Raw genomic sequence first — 20577 nt, 5'->3', positions numbered from 1 at the left:
AGAAGGAAGCTTTACTTTATTCTCTGTATACACTAACTTGGCGTCTGGACCCTTGACTACCTGCGACCGGGCCGGGACCGTCCCTTGCTCGCTCACTTCTTGAGCAGCTGTTTCCATAATTAGTCACCTAGTCACACCCCCAATGCACTTATTAACTTTTTTGTGCGGGGCGGAATTTTACATTTTTATCTGTACGAGCAAAAAGTCCATGAATAAATAAGTAAAATGATACCAAACTTGACCATATTCTTATTACGTTTGTAGAACCTACAGGCATATGTACAGTAGCTAACGAGGAATAGCAACTTTATAAGGGATAGAAATAAAACTGTAATATCGTTATGTATGAATTATCTTTAATTAAATCAGACGTGCATCGCGAATCTACAAACACAAAAAAGGAATAGTGATTTATTTAAATTTCCTAATATTGTTAGGGGAATAAAGTTTAAGAAGTAAAAACATGTAAAACGTGTTGAGGTGATGTAGTTTGTCACAACCTAATTCATATGTTTCTTTGAGTAGATCTAACCAATCACATTTAAGACTATTGTAAACGTGAAACACTTTTAAACCGTACATTTCATTAAGTATACGTAATGTTATGTGTTAAAAGGTAAAAAAACTAATCGTAAATGCGAGCGAAAGTAGCATTTGGCATGAAAAGTCAAAATTGCGTCATTTTGTACGGGCCAAATGGAACTTAAAATAATCATACAATCATCATGTTTCTAAGGATATGGCAATTGTCGATAAAAAATCACAGAATTATGTGTATGGGTTGAGTAAATGTTTTTAAGCTAATTAAATTTCTGTATAAAGCGTAGGCCTACGACGGGCCTACCGTAGTTTTTCGGCAGATTATACATATTTCATCAATAGCATTTCAATACGCGATTAATCTAATGACGATACCCTCACGTCAGAATCGTCAGAGGTCTTAGGACGTGAATCACTCATTTCCCGGAAGACATGGGGGTTAGTTCAAAGATATAAATAACAATATCAACGGTATGCATAATATGAATATTTTACCCCCCCCCCACTCGACATATTTATAATATGAATAACATTGTTAGGTATTTTGGTAAATTATATTAAAATACAATTATATCAACCATCAACCAGATAAAAAATAATTTAAACGTAAGCTTAACTTAACGGAATATGGTCAAGTTTAGTATCATTTTTCTTAAAATTTCATGAACTTTTTGCTTGTGCAGAAAAAAAAATAAAATTCCGTCCCGCACAAAAAAGTTCATAATTGCAGTGGAGGTGCTACTAGGAGACTAATTATGGAAACAGCTGCTCAACAGTGGGCGAGACAGGTTTCGGCCCCGGTCCGTCCGCAGGTAGACTAGGGTTCAGACGCCAAGTTAGTGTATACAGAGAATAGGTGCTCTTTTATTTTTCTTTTTTGTTGGAGTTCCAGGCCAGAAAAGGTGGTTTTTAAATGGTGAAGGCACCCCTTCACCATTTGTAGTAGGTGATAAAACTTTGGCTAAAGTTTCTCGTGATGAGGATGGCTTAGCTGAAGTGTCTCGAGCTGTGGGCCGAGCTGCTGAAGTTCCTTGAGATGTAGATGGAGTCTCACCAACATCCGGAAGGCCTGGGTCGTCCACTTTTTCTTCCTCAATTACGTCCATTTCCACACAATTTAGATGCAAAGAATCGTCTGGACTCTCAATAGGCTTACATGAATCATCATTACCCAAAGTTGATTTCGAAGGTGTTTGGTTTGTTTCTAACTCGACAAAATCTTTAGCCTTTTTCCATGTGACATAAAGAGCTTGACACTCTTCAGCACCATTCCAAATTGGGGTAAACCTTTGGTACGTCTCTTCAAATGCCACCAAGGTAGCAGGGCAGATGAACTGCTCAAAAAATTTGAGACAGTCTTTACTTGGGTGATGCGAGGACGATGTCTGTGGGATGTTGGGACTGCTGATTTCAGGTGGTAGTGTCGTAATGCTGACTTTGGAGTAATCCACAGCGTTTTCATCAAATGGGAACAAGCCACATCTTTTAAACCCATTCATAATACTCTCCTCTTTCAAGCGTTTCTCAAAGACTTCTTGCAGCAGAGGCGAAAAGTTGTATTTAGTCAGGTGTTCTAAGCCATTAGTAAGCCGCCATCTATGTACAGTTGCTGACCATTCACTTTTAATGGGCCCAAAAAGTGCCACATCTAAAGGCTGCATAATATGAGTGCAGTTTGGTGGCAAAGCAATCAGAATAATGTCGTTGTTGGCACAAAATATGCTTAAATGGTATGTGAGATGAGATTTGTGTCCATCCAAAAAAACAACGATGGGAAACTTGATGCCTTGGTCCTTCAGCCAACCAAAAAATATGTTTACCATAAACTCATAGAACGTCTCGCCATTCATCCAGCCGGATTCTGATTTGGCGAGAGCCCAGTCATCGGGAATCTGCAGTTTGATTGCCTGCGGTAACCTCTGACCCGGAAATACAACTAAAGTTGGAGCCACTTTGCCACGTGCATTAACCGTACAAAGAACTGTTAGATTTTCTTTTTCACTCCCACTGTGTACATCAAAAACGTTCTTCTGCCCTTTGGCAGCGATAACCTTTCCTGACTTTGGACATAAAAAAAAGGAGGTTTCATCCAAATTAAATACCCTATCAGGCTGAGTCAACACTTCGAGATACCCATTTTCCGTTAGATATGATTTAACCTCCACAAACCAGTCTTTAATGGCTTTTTCATTCACAGAGGCCCTCACTTTACTTAACTGTTCCGGTTTTCGTTCACAGAGTTCTGGATGCCTTTTGAAAAAAAGGGACATCCATTTGTTTCCTAGTTTCGATACTGGAATATCTTGATTTAAGTGCAGGTCTTTAGCAACCTGCTGCACCGAGATGAGTAGATTAGCTTTGCTTATTGCAAAGCCTCTTTTTGCTAAGCCTATCAACCAATTGGTTAGAATGCCTTCTGCTTCGACCCCAAGTACAGGTTGAGGGCCCATTTTTCTCCCAATGGGCGTTTTCCCACTAGCCTTGTACGCCAGCGTAGATTGAGGGATTCCAAAGCGCTTGCTGGCTGCATTCACGCTCTCCCCCTTTTTAACAGCTTCCAAAGCCTTTAGAAGTTCATCGTGTGTATAAGCAAATTTAGGCTTTTTCTTCGGTGGCATCTGCAAAACCCAAAGAAACCCGGTTATTAGGAATGTTTAAAAGTAAGGAATATTATGTGTATCATATTAAACATTGTTTTTTTTCTGTTAGTCATTAAAAAATGTAGCCTTAGCCATAAATGGCAAATTAAGGTAGTACAAATTGTCCCATTTATCAAACACTAGAAAACATTAATTCTAGTCTTTGATATCCCATATCAAACACTGGGAAATTCATAATTTTGCATTACCAGTGATTGTTACTGACTTCATCCTTTATAGGTTAGCTTTATCCTACAATGCACAATGTCACAATATAGAGAATTTTATGTAGAATTTGATGGCATGACTTACAAAAATATGATTATTGCTCTAAGAAGGATTCAAATGGATATCAATTTTTTACTTACCTTAAGCGTTTTTGTTAAAAATCTTGAAAAATGTGACACCACAACTTTACAGATTTTCCCTCCAAAACTGAAGAAGAGATGACCTGGGGGGAACTAGCAGATGTTACAAAAAAAAACTTGGACTATCTATTGACACTATAATCATATGGTTCTATTACATGGAAACATTACAGCAGACAATATAATCCTAACCTATCAAACACTGGGTACCTATCAAACACTGGGTGGTTTACCCGTAAACTACCCAGTGTTTGATAATTTAATTATTTTTTGATTTCATCATGTCATAGAATTCTTATTTTTTATCACAAATGCCTAAAAAAAATACCATATTGCTCCTCAGTTAATTCTGTTTCTTTTGATATTAAATTTAACACTGAATAAGTAAAGATTAGGTTTTTAAAAAATACTTTCTTAAATTTTTACACTTTCCCTAGTGTTTGATAACGATTTCTAGTGATTGGTAACCTCAAACCCAGTGTTTGATAACATAGTTGTTTTTATTTAACCACCTTAATAATACACTTAAATAGCAACATTTATCTTAAAAATTCACATTTTACTGTTTTGGTACAAGGAGGTGAGGTGAACATAAATATTAGGTTAGGACGCCAATGTAAAAAATGTTATATTTAACGCTTTTGAACGAGTGACAAACAAACAACTTTAATTAATGCTATGTGATTAATAGACCAGATCTTGTAATAATTGAAACTAGAGGTCGTCCAGTGGTCGAAACTCGACCAAAAATATGTAATGTGCAGACTTCTCTATTTTCACCCCACGCTGTAAATAATACTTGTGTCAGGAATTTCTTCCATTTGTTTTGGTTTTCTGTTTATATTAGCCAGCATGGCAACCCATAAAAACCATGTTATTTTTTTATTATTTTAAATCCATTTTTTGTGCTTGTTTTTGAACCTATTTTAATTTATAAAGGTATTCTGCACATGTGCAGGAAAATACCTTTCTAACAGTATGCGTAGATTTTCCCTGCGATGCACACGAGCTGAGAAAAAAGTTTTTAAAGAAACATGCTCGCCTATTAATATATAGATAGATAGATTAGGCTACCTAGGCTCTTAATCAGATTCAGTCTTACTTAAAACGAAGGGTTCATTGTCCGAATCACAATCCTTCGAACAAAGATGACAAATAAAATGAACTTCGTCATCATCCTCGTCGCTCTCTTCCAGCCCGAAGATGTCCAAGTGTTTTTTAGGCAAACACTTATAATGATAGGTGCCCTTACACGAATCACACTCAATCCACCTCCGCCTTATCTGCAAAATAAGCTCAGCTGAGTATCTCCTCATGCAAATCTTGCAGGTCCAGTCTTCTTCCTCGTCAAAAACTAGTTTTTTTTTAGTGGTAGTCTTCGTCTTCATTCCTTTCGTTTCTGTAGTCTGCTTTCCTTTATTTTTTTCTTCCCGTAATTTTTTCCTCTCCATCTTTTTGTCTTCAATCTCTTTCTTCTCTTGCCGCCTCTTCTCTTCATAAGACTGCCATTTGTTGGATGTGACTACAGAAGGAAGCTTTACTTTAGGTGCTCTTTTATTTTTCTTTTTTGTTGGAGTTCCAGGCCAGAAAAGGTGGTTTTTAAATGGTGAAGGCACCCCTTCACCATTTGTAGTAGGTGATAAAACTTTGGCTAAAGTTTCTCGTGATGAGGATGGCTTAGCTGAAGTGTCTCGAGCTGTGGGCCGAGCTGCTGAAGTTCCTTGAGATGTAGATGGAGTCTCACCAACATCCGGAAGGCCTGGGTCGTCCACTTTTTCTTCCTCAATTACGTCCATTTCCACACAATTTAGATGCAAAGAATCGTCTGGACTCTCAATAGGCTTACATGAATCATCATTACCCAAAGTTGATTTCGAAGGTGTTTGGTTTGTTTCTAACTCGACAAAATCTTTAGCCTTTTTCCATGTGACATAAAGAGCTTGACACTCTTCAGCACCATTCCAAATTGGGGTAAACCTTTGGTACGTCTCTTCAAATGCCACCAAGGTAGCAGGGCAGATGAACTGCTCAAAAAATTTGAGACAGTCTTTACTTGGGTGATGCGAGGACGATGTCTGTGGGATGTTGGGACTGCTGATTTCAGGTGGTAGTGTCGTAATGCTGACTTTGGAGTAATCCACAGCGTTTTCATCAAATGGGAACAAGCCACATCTTTTAAACCCATTCATAATACTCTCCTCTTTCAAGCGTTTCTCAAAGACTTCTTGCAGCAGAGGCGAAAAGTTGTATTTAGTCAGGTGTTCTAAGCCATTAGTAAGCCGCCATCTATGTACAGTTGCTGACCATTCACTTTTAATGGGCCCAAAAAGTGCCACATCTAAAGGCTGCATAATATGAGTGCAGTTTGGTGGCAAAGCAATCAGAATAATGTCGTTGTTGGCACAAAATATGCTTAAATGGTATGTGAGATGAGATTTGTGTCCATCCAAAAAAACAACGATGGGAAACTTGATGCCTTGGTCCTTCAGCCAACCAAAAAATATGTTTACCATAAACTCATAGAACGTCTCGCCATTCATCCAGCCGGATTCTGATTTGGCGAGAGCCCAGTCATCGGGAATCTGCAGTTTGATTGCCTGCGGTAACCTCTGACCCGGAAATACAACTAAAGTTGGAGCCACTTTGCCACGTGCATTAACCGTACAAAGAACTGTTAGATTTTCTTTTTCACTCCCACTGTGTACATCAAAAACGTTCTTCTGCCCTTTGGCAGCGATAACCTTTCCTGACTTTGGACATAAAAAAAAGGAGGTTTCATCCAAATTAAATACCCTATCAGGCTGAGTCAACACTTCGAGATACCCATTTTCCGTTAGATATGATTTAACCTCCACAAACCAGTCTTTAATGGCTTTTTCATTCACAGAGGCCCTCACTTTACTTAACTGTTCCGGTTTTCGTTCACAGAGTTCTGGATGCCTTTTGAAAAAAAGGGACATCCATTTGTTTCCTAGTTTCGATACTGGAATATCTTGATTTAAGTGCAGGTCTTTAGCAACCTGCTGCACCGAGATGAGTAGATTAGCTTTGCTTATTGCAAAGCCTCTTTTTGCTAAGCCTATCAACCAATTGGTTAGAATGCCTTCTGCTTCGACCCCAAGTACAGGTTGAGGGCCCATTTTTCTCCCAATGGGCGTTTTCCCACTAGCCTTGTACGCCAGCGTAGATTGAGGGATTCCAAAGCGCTTGCTGGCTGCATTCACGCTCTCCCCCTTTTTAACAGCTTCCAAAGCCTTTAGAAGTTCATCGTGTGTATAAGCAAATTTAGGCTTTTTCTTCGGTGGCATCTGCAAAACCCAAAGAAACCCGGTTATTAGGAATGTTTAAAAGTAAGGAATATTAGGTGTATCATATTAAACATTGTTTTTTTTCTGTTAGTCATTAAAAAATGTAGCCTTAGCCATAAATGGCAAATTAAGGTAGTACAAATTGTCCCATTTATCAAACACTAGAAAACATTAATTCTAGTCTTTGATATCCCATATCAAACACTGGGAAATTCATAATTTTGCATTACCAGTGATTGTTACTGACTTCATCCTTTATAGGTTAGCTTTATCCTACAATGCACAATGTCACAATATAGAGAATTTTATGTAGAATTTGATGACATGACTTACAAAAATATGATTATTGCTCTAAGAAGGATTCAAATGGATATCAATTTTTTACTTACCTTAAGCGTTTTTGTTAAAAATCTTGAAAAATGTGACACCACAACTTTACAGATTTTCCCTCCAAAACTGAAGAAGAGATGACCTGGGGGGAACTAGCAGATGTTACAAAAAAAAAACTTGGACTATCTATTGACACTATAATCATATGGTTCTATTACATGGAAACATTACAGCAGACAATATAATCCTAACCTATCAAACACTGGGTACCTATCAAACACTGGGTGGTTTACCCTACAGATTATTCAATATGTCGATTATTTCATTCGATTAGCCTAGGGTTAGGTTAGGTTATCACCAAACTTGATAGGCCTAGGATATCGAATGAAGTGTACTCAAACTCGACACTTTCACATTAGGCTCAATATATATTTTCAATTTAGGCTGTAGGCCTATAAGCCTACTTATTGATTGAGGCCACATATGTAGGCTAGCCTAGCCTACTATACTAATGTTCAGTAAAATATTAAAAGATTTCTTTCTTAAACAATGAGTTACCGGTACTGTAATTATTTAGATGAGGGTGACCAAGCGTTCTACAGTAGCCTAATTTATAGGTAGGGGTCTCAATCCCGGGATCCCGGCCGATTTTTGATACCTGAAATCCCGGGATTGGTGGCTTTTAATCCCGGTATTAACGGGATTGCAAACCTATGTTTTTATATTGATTTTTTTGTGAATTTTAACTTAGGACTTTTTACTTGAGGAAAAAGTAGGCCTAATAAAAATATTCCAATAACACTTGAAACCCATATACTTTTTATTTTTAGGACGATTAAGTACGAAATGGTATAAGTAGGATCTTTTTGATTGGAAAATTTAATTAGGTATCATTAAACTCAATAGGCGAACGAATGTAGGCCCAAATATAGCCTATGTTTCAGTTTTTAGACGATTTGGATTTACTTTCTGTAAATGTTATTACATTAGTTAGAACTTAATTACAGTAGGCCTACAAGTTATTTTGAGTTTTACTGTTGACATTAAACGTAAACAACGCAATTCGTGTAGCAAACATAACATTGCAATCGGAAATTTAAGTATTATTTTCATTGATGCCATAAAATATAACTATTAACACACGTTTATAATCTCATTACAGTATTAAGATTGCTTATATTTAGGGTCTATAGCTTTATCTCCTCATTTGGTTATTAGTGTGGTGATTAAATTTCTTACAATCTAAAATTACGTTTTTCATACACACGCTACTAGGCCTACATAAGCAGATGGTTTATTCTTTTACTTACAGTATCTTATATTGATTTATTGCTGTCAGTCAAAATAACATTTTTACTCTGCTACTCGTGTTTCTTCCCATTTTATCTTTTTCTCTTAGCTATCTTTAATCTATCTATTAGCGTGACGTATCTAGGCTACGTGCGAGTGCGGTTGCTCGTGATTTTTTTTAGTGTATTTATTATATTCTAGAGTGACATATCCACATTTATACACTGTAAATAAGAAATACGGGCGATGAAAGTTCGGCGTGGTAATATTTATTTACTTAGAAAACGGAAACATTGCGCAGTGTAAGTTAACACTGGAAAGGCCAGTTTAAAACATTAAAGTACTCAACGAGGGGACTTCTCGCTCATTTAAAATGGCTAAAAAGTTAAAAAATCATAATATTATATAATCCTGGGATCGGCTGAGACGAATCCCGAAATCCCGGGATTTGATTGAAGGCCCGGGATTGAGACCCCTAGTTATAGGATAACTTATCATTAGAAACTAAATTTTTACCTGAAAATAATGTTGCAAAAATTTTTCCGCTGCCACAAAAACTGAATTTACTACAATTTTTTGAAGTTTATTTTAATGTTTTATTAGGAACATTGAATCTGCACTAGCCTACAATGTTTACACTGTAAAATCGAAGTTAATAGCACAATTCACATTTATTGATTGATTAATAGCCTATGCCATTTTACTTAATGTAAATATTACCCTCACAACCCACACTTAGAAAGGTAATTATGTTAATTTAAGTAGGCTATAACTTATGTATTATTTGATTAAAATTAATTAACATTAATAAACACCTCTAGTTCGGACATATTTAATCTGGATCTGGGGACGGGGACTGGATTATGAAAATTGAAGAAGGAATTAATTTAGTTCTTCTCTTCACTTAACCGAATGGCTTAGCTTAGGTTTTGACCATGTAACCGTTATGTCCCATGAGGATAATAGTGTAGTGGCAGTTTTAATAAAATGAATAAACAACAAATTGACATTATTCTAACCTAACCTAACCAAACTTCTCGTACAGTTTAAAATTTGTTTATAGGTTGAAAAAGACATGTGAGGTTGATAGGTTGGATGTTATGATGTGGACTCGTGACTGTATTAAGTCCTTTAGGTTAGATTAGGAAGGTAAAGTTTAGGTTATAATGAATTGAGTTGTTGATTTATATTATCTCCAGAATGTTTATGCACTTTGTTAAAAGTACTACAAACACAATAAATAATAATTTCAAAAATGCGCAGCTATGTGTTTGTAGTACTTTTAACAAGGCGCATAAACAGTCTGGAGATAATATAAATCAACAACTCGATTCATTATAACCTAAACTTTACCTTCCTAATCTAACCTAACTTCAAAACACTTAATACAGTCACGAGTCCGCATAACACCCAACCTACCCACCTCACATGTCTAAATAAGAACTGAAGTAGTTCATAATCAACGCTCAGTTGAATTTATAAATGCCTCTACCTCTTTGTCCTCTTTGTATAAACTTACTCTTTGTCATATTAGGTTTCTTCTTCTTCCCTAGGGAAGGATCGTCTAGACGATCCTTTCAATTTCAATCGTTCATGTTTGTGTTGGTCAGTCAATTCACAGTAAAGTTATGGTGACAGAGACCAGCCGACAAGAGGCATTACAGTAATAAACTTCAAAAAATTGTAGTAAATTCAGTTTTTGTGGCAGCAGAAAAATTTTTGCACCATTATTTTCAGGTAAAAATCTAGTTGAAAGTATATACAATTATAATATTAGTAAGATGTATAACTTACTATAGAACGCTTGGTCACCCCCATCTAAATAATTTCCTCAGTTACTGTAGGCTACTGTTGTTTTATTGAAATTCCTCAAAGATTGTATCACGTCCGTGGGTGATTGTTTCACGTCCGTAGACTGTGAAATATTTATATAACTTAGGCCTACCAGTATTTAATTTTAGAAAAACTTATGTTTTAATCTTAGAGTTAAGTTATATCTCATTCTATTGTAGTCTACTTTTGGTTACACTTCCATATCTGTTGGCACAAATAACCGAATGAGTACCTAATATTGATTATTCGATTGTTTAATTCGATATATCGTTTGGTTAACTAGTTAGGTTAGGTTAATCTTACCTAACTCTAGTCCTTGCCACCCTAACTTGAGGCAGCCAAAGGCCGCACTAGACATACGCCGTGCAGCCTTTGGCTGCCTCAACTTAGGGTGGCGAGGACTATAACCGAACGATATATCGATCGATATTTTCATTCGGTTGTTTGTGCCAACAGGTACCCGCCTACTTTACAAACCCTACTATAAATAAATTTTCTGCTAAAATTAAAAAATATTTGTTGTTTGTTTTTTTACTGAAAATGTACACTATCTTGAGAATGAGAGCGCATTATTTCATCAAAATCGGATAATTTTTGTTTGAGTTATCATGCTTACCTACAGACACACATATAGATAAGTCCTTTAGGACTTATATTTCATATATATATGAATTTCCTCGGACGGTGTAGGGTTGGCCTCTGGGGACCTCACATCGAAAAAGTAAGTTAAATTGGTCCCGGGTCCAGGTCTTACCATAAGACCTACGGTAATAGCTTATTCCCTAGGCCTTAAATAGGAAATTTGCTCTAGGTACCCTAGGGCCTATACAAATTAAAATGAAAAAAAGAGCTCATAATAAAATTTACCCTATTGGTATTTTACCAGGTAAAACATGGCTGATTTAATCATTCTCGTAGATTGTATGGTTTTTCATTTATTGAGTTTCTAAAGTGTAACAATAATTTAGAATCACCCTGTGTTTAAACGTAGGCCTAATGGTAATTCATATGTTGAAAAAATTTTAACCATCCAGAGACTCAGTCACTAGGCCTAAACATTGACACTATTAATTTGTATATTATTAAGTGAATAAAAAATATTAGAATTAGAATCATTCTAGTGTATTTAATTTTGATTTAATTTTTCAGACTGAACAGATACGCCGAGCTAACCGCTTGTGGACAAATGACAGTTTGTTTCTCCGTGAAACTCTTTTAGTGCCTGTACACAGCGAAGGGGCTTCCTCACCAAGTGAAATTGTACTAGGAGACAGTAGTTTATCCTCGCCCAGTAGTATATCAAACAATAACAATAGCGTGGACTCGGACAGCAGTTACAATGACTTTCTTTGCAAAATAGACTGTTCAATAGCAAATACAAGAAGTCAAGTCATGCTAGCACAGGGAAACAGTAAGTAAGTAACAAAACATTGTTTGGAAAAATATTTTTTAGATTTTTGTTTATTGTTTTTGTAGTGCAATTTATACACTATCAAAATAGAATTGATTATGTGTGTTGTAATGTTTTTTTGCCAAATAACTAATATACTAGTGGTCGTCCTGTGGTCGAAACTCGACCAAAAATAATTAATGTACAGACTTCTCTATTTTCTCCCCACACTGTAAATAAAACATGTGATTGGGATTTCTTCCATTTGTTTTGATTTTCTGTTTACATGTTGTTGTTATTTCGTCACCATCATGGCAACCCAGTTGGTCCATGTTAATTTTTTGAAGTTTTCAAATTCGTTTTTTGTGCTTATTTTTTAGTATATTTTAATTTATAAAGGGATTCTGCACATATACAGGCAAATATCTTTCTAACAGTATGCGTAGATTTCTCCTGCGATGCACACGAGCTGAGAAAAAAGGTTTTAAAGAAACATGCTTGCCTATTAATATATAGATAGATGGAAATAATTAATATTGACTTTGATGTTTAGTTAAGCTTTAATACAGGTTTAGGTAGGTAATAATAAAACATTTTAAATCCATTGTACATACCTTTTGACTCTGTTTCACACACCTCTAATAATAAAAAATTATTGAAGAGCCTCTGTGTAGACCTAACAATAACAAAAATCAAAACATACTGAACATTTAACTTACAAATCATTGGTTGTAATCGATTTATGGTAGATGAAGTGATGAAGTTAACAATGGCAACTCTATAACGGCTTAACATCTCGGTTGTCATACATTGTACATTTATCTTTCAAAATATTATTTCATTATTTTGTGATTTTGTTTAGGGCCTAACCGCATTAAGGTTAATCCACTCATGAATAATGGTAAACATCCCCTTATTATTATAATCACCATTCTAATGGGTTTGACCACAGCCTCCTCTAATACAAGGCCGCGGCGAGCGAAAAGTGGCAACGTCGCATCCGTGTCTTGGTGCGCGGTCGTCTTACCATTACAGTGAATGGAGGAGTCGCGACACTCGACGTACATAATCGCGTTTATAATACCCTTAATCATTAGTAATGACATTGAACTTGTTACTACAGCATGCCAGATAGATGTGATGTGCCTGGATGCAAGAATAATTACGAAAGCTCAATTAAAAATTAATAATACATACAGTGTTTTAAGATTATAAGTGATCCGCCGCTTAAGCAACAATGGCTTCCTGCTATTCTTCGGTCAAATTAGACATCTTAAAACAATTCTCGTTTTTGTGTAAAACATTTTCACGAATATGAACTTAGATTTGTAAAAAAATGTAAGAATAAGACAATGATTCGTGTAAATATAGACGCGGGAAGTGAGGTTTTAGGTATGAGAATGCCGTTTCCTTATTTATTTGTCTATATTATTGATAAAAGCTGTTGTTAAGTGATAAAAATAACTTAAATAACTAGCACTTCGAAGAAATAAACCGGTGTTTCTGTTAAGTAGGCCTACTAGTAAAAAATATGTACTACACCATCTAACATAAAAGCATCATAGTCTCCGACTCCAGTCTGAATGTTGATGTGATAAAACAAATTCTATTCATATTGTGGAAATCCATACGGAGGCCTAGCTTCTGAAATCGTTTACAAAATGAAAAAGTTTTGCTTAGTAATTATTCAAAGAAAATAAATTATTTATACTCAGTATGTCTTCAAAATGAAACTTCAAATTTAGTTGTTGCTAACTAATGGTTTCCTCAGGTAGACTAAAACATAACATTCCTATTGAAAATTAAAATTAATTTTATTTGAACAAATTGTTAGATGTTAGTCTCTACAAATCCCAAAGTCTCTACAAGTATTGAAGTGGCAATAAGTTAGTCCTACTGTATTATCATTCTTGGTATAGTAGTTATATTTTGTAAAATTTAAGCCCAGTCTGTCTAGTAGTTTTTACTATGTTGAATAACACACATATATACAGACACCATGAGATTGTTATATAATAGTATAGATTATCAAATTAACAAAGGAAATATGTAAAGTACATCTATTTCCAGAATTTATCGTACTTACAATACATGCAACAAAAAAAACATTATGTTTGTATTTTTAGTTTTATACATATTGTGGTATGTTGCAATTTTTCACTAAATAAATAAAACCTAGATTCTAATTTGTCTATTTTACCATACCCTAAAATCCACTAAAATATCTAATTTAAATACTTTCATTCAATGATACAGAGCAGCAATACTCCCATTGATGTTTATAGCCTAGTACGAGTATCGGACGCAGGCGGCGGGTGAGTGCGGCGTTGCCAGTTCGAACGTCGCGGCCTTGTATTAGAGGAGGCTGTGGTTTGACTGATTTATAATTAGGCCTATACTCTCTTGCTCTTTTAATATCTAGTAATACTTATTGATTTCCAGGGCTCTAATTTCTTTGTTTGAAGGTTAAACTAGTTGCAAGAAAGATTTTGTAGCAAATCCTCATTTTGCATTTGCATATTGTTTTAATGTTCTTGATTCAAGATACTACTATCAAAAACTACTAGATAGATTTTAAACTATTTTTCGGTATTCCATGTGTACCAAACTTATTTTCTTACAACTGGATCTTTTATTTTGAACTTCTGAGAAGATGTTGATACACAGCAAATACAGTGTGTTGAAAGAGTCTCGAGACGGCTTAACAACTTTTAGCTATTAAAGATAAAATAATAAATTTGGGTAAGTCAGTAATATACATAAAAAAAAATCTTTTGTCGGAAACACTTTCATTGTTTTCCCCCAGTAAAGACCTATAATTTAACGTTAAGTTTGCTTGCTCTATGCTGATCCAAAAAATTTGTTTCTGCCTTCTTGCCTCCCTTCTTCTAGGATTAAAAAATGTATGATTTACATCTTTATTTTAATAATTGACAAGCCAAGTTAGTTAGAATTGTATCTATGAGAACTGGGAAAGGAAGGACGCTAAGAGTTTAAAACTTTGTTAACACACTGTATTCTGTTTTAGAATCCAAGAAGAGGAGACTCTGTTTGTACGCAGAAAGCCCATGTCGCGGCTAAGACAGCAGCAGAGTGGGGAAGTGCCACTGGTGATGACGCAGGGCCGCCGCGTACGCAACTCTCTCCAGCGACTTGAGCAACAACAAGACGAGATGTTCGAGTTGTAGCAGAGGTTGATTGAATGTTGTCAAAGTGAGATTAGTTTAGGATAAAACAAGTAATACTTAAACAATGTATAACATGTAATATTTGTTTATAACTGTGTATAAATTGAACAGACGGGCTTAATATATGACTACATACTTGTTTTATCATTTACAAATATTTGTTTGTAAATAAATTTAGAATTTGTTTTCGGAAAATCTGTTTTGTATAGCTTTAGATGTTTAAAGTGATAGTTTTATTTTTATTTCTTAAATAATGGTGCACTTATACTACATTTGTTAATGTTTTAATGATTAAATGCCTTTTTGACATATCTGAGCTTCATCAACGTTACATGTATTTTTGAGCAACATCTTTTTGTACTGTCAAGTACAAAAATTAGTTAAACACATTGTTAGGGAATTACGGTATAATTTTGAATAGTTAATAATTACTAAATGTAAACTGGTGGTATCCAGTATATTCTATTTTGTGTCTTATTCTTTAAAAAAAAAATGAAAAGGTTAAGTATTAATCCTAATTTTGATTGATATTTAGAGGAAATTCGTAATTGTTTCAAGTAATGTTAATTTTCTAGTTTTATCTTTGAACAGATATTTTTGTAAAACCAAATAATAGAAGTATATATCAGTGGTAATAGTAAAAGCTATTTATCAAATTAACACCTCATTTGTTTTTTAACACCTGCACCTTTTATAAATAAGTAAAAATCTCTATGATACAAATGTGACAACATTCTCTTCTAATCTCAAACTTATTTTCTCTTGACAAATTGTTTATCAGTTTGTTTGTTTGTTTTAAATGTTGAAAGGTTAAGAGAACACAGTTTGATCTGTAAATATTTTGTTGAACCTCAAAATATGTTATATTGTCATTGGATGTTGAAAGGTAAGATTATCTGGATATAAAACATTGGATACACGCATAGTATTAACCCTTGAACGGCCATATAGAGTGTTTCTAAAGGGCCAGACAGTTTTTTACTTTCTTGCGGCATTTTAATCTCACAGTTGTATAACGACTATTTATTGACCAAAACATATAATATTACACCATCGGATTTGGGACATTCTATAGAATCTAAATATATCAAGGAAATACAACATTTAGTTCATAAAAATTTATTTCTGTAACAAAAAACAAATCAATCTAAATTTCTAAATACTAAATTCCAAAAGAATGTCCCCACAACAAATTAAATGTATTCCTTTAAAAAAATTTGAGAAGTATTTTAATAAGGTTTGATTTTGAGATCGAAATCGACAGTTACTTTCAAGGCTTACGCTAATTCATCTAACTGCGATAAATTGAGTGAAATTATACGTATTTTGATCATTTAGCATTGTTTAAAGATTAATAAGTGTAAAAACAATAATGATATGAACTGCGTTAGTTACCAAATATGGTTGATCATTCAATGAATAAAATATTTCCCATACTGTACGTCATTAGAGTTGTTAGTATGCTATCTGGTATCTCTTCCTTTGGAAGAACCTTTCAATAGTATTAAACTTGTATTAGTGGATCTTTTGTAGTTTAACACTTCCGTGATTTCATCAATGTAATGCAGATTAATCTATGATTTTATTTGAAAAAAAAAAATCTGTTGGGAAGACTCGTTCTAACTTCAAAGGGAGGTATATCCGTTACAGTGTAAGTTTGATTTTTCCTTTGTCACGTCGTGTCAGTTCATATCGTACTTTTGTGCCAATGAATAACCCTCTATCATAGTTTTGAGAAATTGGTTGTGGGGTTACTGTTAAAGCTGGAATTCCTTGACATGGGGGATGTCAGTTAGTTGTCTCAGCCTTATCAGTTACATAAAGTTTTCAATATAATCTCTCTACAGAATGTTAGGTGTAGTGGAATATAGGCTACTTGAAGTGAAGTTGGCTTTTATTCTTGAACTGTTAGGGGCCTCCTCATTTATATGGTCGTGCAGCTTCATTGGCAACAAATGCTAATGACATAGTAATGTGGCATTTCCAAAAAGCAAAAAATAATGTAAATTGGCTGTTACGTAAATATTGACGTTTACATGCATTGTTAATCATCGTATCTTATAAAGGATGATGTGATCTAGTTTAAAAGGAATATGACCTTTCTGTCATGACAGTAGCTGCTTGAATATTATTTACGCATTGGGCCATTTTTACAGCCAAAATGTCGTGATATTTTTAATAATTTTATCAACGTAGTGGGCTACGGTCCGTAATATATAGGCCACTGCAAATAGTTTTTCAAGATAGGTACTATTTTAGGCAAGGTTTTTGTGTTTGGACGTTATGGGAAATGATAAGAGCACAATAAAATTCTTCTTCAGATGAATTTTCTGTTGGAGAAATATAAGCCGAATTATAAATGTCACAATGCGAGTCTGAGCATTTTTTAACTCTAGTTTAATGCTCAGACTAAATTCTGATGTCTCGGCAAAAGAGCACTTTAAACAGCTAAACATACTAACTGTTTATGTGCAATATATTTATGATTCAATTTTAATTTATAAAAATATAACCTCATCCGATGTATCCAATCTACCGGTTCACCGATATGAAACGAGAAAAAAAATCAGATTTTCCAAAATAGGCACAGATTAAAGTTTTATGAAAAAAGCCATCATTTGCTGGTAAAAGTTTTTTTTTACATATCCCCGGAGGAATTAGAAATGAAAAAGATCCAAAAAAGTTTAAAACAAAACTAAAAAATTTCTTAATAAACATGGCAACTTATTCTCAAGAAGAATTTTTCCACCTCCCTCAAGAATACTAGATATTAAGAACGCATCTGTATGGGGAGATGTATTTTTTAAATTTAAGATTTATTTTTAATCTGTATTTTATATTTTAATAATTGTAATCTTTGACACTATTCAAATGCTGTATTATGTATACTTCTCAATGAATAAAGAAATTGAAAATTGAAAAAAATTGACAATTGAAATATATGGGTAAGTTACATAGATTTTTTAGGCTGCTGCTCAGTGCACTTTAAGAATGTATATTTTAGAGATAAATTAAATGGTTTTTGTTGCTGAGTAGCGCTAGTAAACATGCACAACCCTTTTCGTTAGTATAATAACATTCAAAGGCTCTCTAAGAGTACAAGTTCTTATTTGTATGCATATCTATATTATGTTTTCACTAAGCTGAATGAATACATCGAAGTAACCTCTCTGAAAAGTCTGCAGTATATTGCAGTTTTCCAGCTTAATGACTTTCTAAATCATGCACATATTTCTACATAAATATTGTAAAATGTTTTATCCAGTTGCTGTAAACCACTATTAATTTAACAAAATATAGACACGGCTCAAATGGGCACCGTGGCACTTGTATTATTTTGTATTTTACATCCAATATAGCTTACATAACATAGACTTAGGCTCAAACACAATGAAAAAACAATCATTTTACACTGTATACACTTACACAAGCATTCAACAAAGACAGCAACATAACCAATGCTGTAACTAGTGTTTGGCCATAACAAACTGCCAAATCGCTGACCTGTTAACACATATTTAACCATGACGGAGCTGGCTTCTATTAAAAATTAAAATTATTTTATTCTTACGACCACTGTGACTTGAGGAGTGTTGTGACCTTCACTGCTTCATTAATGATCTTACGCTGGTACTCACTTTAGAATCAGCCATAGTAAATATAACCATTGACTATACACAGAACTCTGCCATGATTTTTATTCTAGATTTTATTTCTTGAATTCAGCAGACTCCATGACTTTATTACATTAATTTGCCTGAGCCCCATGGACCCATGATGAATTTTGATTAAATATGAAATGAAATGAAATTGGTTGTGGGAACGCTGACCATTGTCACAGACAAATACGATTTGCTAACCAATATGGGTTCTTAAGAAAAATCACTTTCCCGCCCCACTACACCACTTATTATAATTAGTCCATATCCATTAGGTCTTTTTGCAGTTAAATCTGAAAAAGAGCTACTTTAGTTAATTTATTATTAAATATCATCATCATACTTGCCACATGTGACCTGGTCTATAAGTGTTAGATAGTAGTAACATCTTGAGAGCTCTTAGATTAGTTTAAAAAAAAATAGTTTCCTCGTTAATCCCACGTAATAGTAATAACCCTCCAAATAATTGTGCATCCAGACATTCACAGCTGTTTGTTCCCTTGTTTACAATCTGACTTTTAACCATTCAACTGAAGGAACAGCTGTTAAATTACAATCCACATTTATTTAAACTTAACCGTTAGAAGGAAAGTTGATCAGCAAAACTGGTTCTTTGAAAATGCATGCTAGAAATAAATTAAACACAAGGAGGCAAAGCCCTAAAGGAATTTACCTATTTAATTGCCATTCACAGGTGTGCTAGATTATAAGCTTTAAAATGACATTCAATCATAAAAATTGGTTAAATAGGACAGCCGGAAAATGGATGTAACAGGAAAAACCTTCATTAATTGTATTATGTATTAGAATAAACAATTTAAAAGGCAGAGGGATAATTATTGAGTCTGTAAGGTAATGTTCGCTTTTATATTAAAAAAGTTACAAACATAACAAGGACGAGGTTGGTTAGTGTGTCGGTGCTCGGGCTTTGAGCAGTTTAGAGATCCGCTCATCGTTGCGCAGGATGTTTCCCTTCACTACACTCATTTCCTCCTGCTGCTCCTCCACCAGCTGCTGCATGTCCTCCAACCTACGAGTGAGCGGCTCAATACACTCCTCTGTCATTCTGAGGAACACCAACACAATCAGTGGCAGCACTGGCTGCTTAGTACTCACTCAGACATAAAAACAAGCATTAAATAATTATGTATGGCTTACTAATATATTATTGCTATGCACACTGTACATGTGCCTAGCAGGACTATTTTTTCCAAGTAATACCTAACGGTACGTCCAGAGTGCACGCCGATTCAGATACAGATTCAGATTTTCGGCGCTTGGTTAATCTGAGTCAGATATTTTGTTGGTGGCTACAGTGGAAGCAGGAAATACGCCGCCGGTGCTGACTCGGTTAGCAAAGAAACAAGTCAGTCATTGTTATGGAATTGTCGGATGAGGAATTAATGTGTAAAATTATAGCGTCTGAAACTGTTGTGAAGTTACAACCAGTGAAAAATGGTGTTCATGATTATATTATTTATCTCTTTTCTTATAGCTAGAAATGATATAGCTTCTTTCTATATTGCGTTGAGTGGGAACCACTGAAACCTGTTATTAAAATTGGACATCGCATTGTAAGGAACTGGTGTAACCTACATACCAAAAACAAAAAAAATCCTGAAGTAACCCTAAAAGTAAGAATAAAAAAAAAAATTACTATAAAAACATAATTTTATTAACTAAATAGTATGCGTACGTGCAAAATCTGAAACCAGATTGAAGGATTCATTTCAGTAAGCAGGTGCCTGCGCGTGGGCTCGGTAACCGGCAGCCACTTCGGCCACTTCCATTTGAATGCAAGTGCCATTCCTGCCGCCGAAGATCTGAATCTGAATTGACCTGCACTCTGGACGTACCGTTGATACGGAGATCTGGTTTCATCTTTCCAGGTTCACAACTGGATCAGTTGCACTCACACTATCAACTGTACTTTGCATCTGTTTAGGTTTAATATATTGGCTACTAGCTGTAACCCGCGGGCTTTGCCCCGTTTAACTTCTTAATTTTCAAGATTATCTCGTTCGCATGGCTC

General features: G+C 34.8%; 2 protein-coding genes across 6 annotated transcripts in view; one reads left to right on the top strand and one right to left on the bottom strand.

Moving 5' to 3' along the window:
• The window catches only part of LOC128983922 (lysM and putative peptidoglycan-binding domain-containing protein 2-like), a 42221-nt gene extending 26696 nt beyond the window's left edge, over positions 1–15525 (top strand). Inside the window, exons 2-3 of one of the 2 annotated variants that reach the window (XM_054403199.1) lie at positions 11458–11719; positions 14727–15525. In XM_054403199.1, coding sequence (XP_054259174.1) covers positions 11458–11719; positions 14727–14779 — 315 coding nt within the window. In that variant the 3' untranslated portion in view covers positions 14780–15525. Of the gene's footprint in view, positions 1–11457; positions 11724–14726 lie in introns of both variants that reach the window. The other variant, XM_054403198.1, reaches the window with a different exon arrangement.
• Positions 15526–19391: 3866 nt separating this feature from the next.
• The window catches only part of LOC128983921 (TRAF3-interacting protein 1-like), a 60769-nt gene continuing 59583 nt past the window's right edge, over positions 19392–20577 (bottom strand). For all 4 annotated transcript variants that reach the window (XM_054403192.1, XM_054403193.1, XM_054403195.1 and 1 more), the window contains exon 12: positions 19392–19611. In XM_054403192.1, coding sequence (XP_054259167.1) covers positions 19452–19611 — 160 coding nt within the window. In that variant the 3' untranslated portion in view covers positions 19392–19451. The remainder of the gene's footprint in view (positions 19612–20577) is intronic.

The sequence above is a fragment of the Macrosteles quadrilineatus genome, unplaced genomic scaffold, assembly GCF_028750875.1.
Source record: "Macrosteles quadrilineatus isolate MER2022 unplaced genomic scaffold, UCM_ALF_1.0 Scaffold_2__2_contigs__length_208266976, whole genome shotgun sequence".
Lineage (NCBI taxonomy): Eukaryota > Metazoa > Arthropoda > Insecta > Hemiptera > Cicadellidae > Macrosteles > Macrosteles quadrilineatus.
The sequence above is the reverse complement of the archived record's forward strand: the minus strand, read 5'-3'. Positions and strand labels throughout refer to the sequence as shown.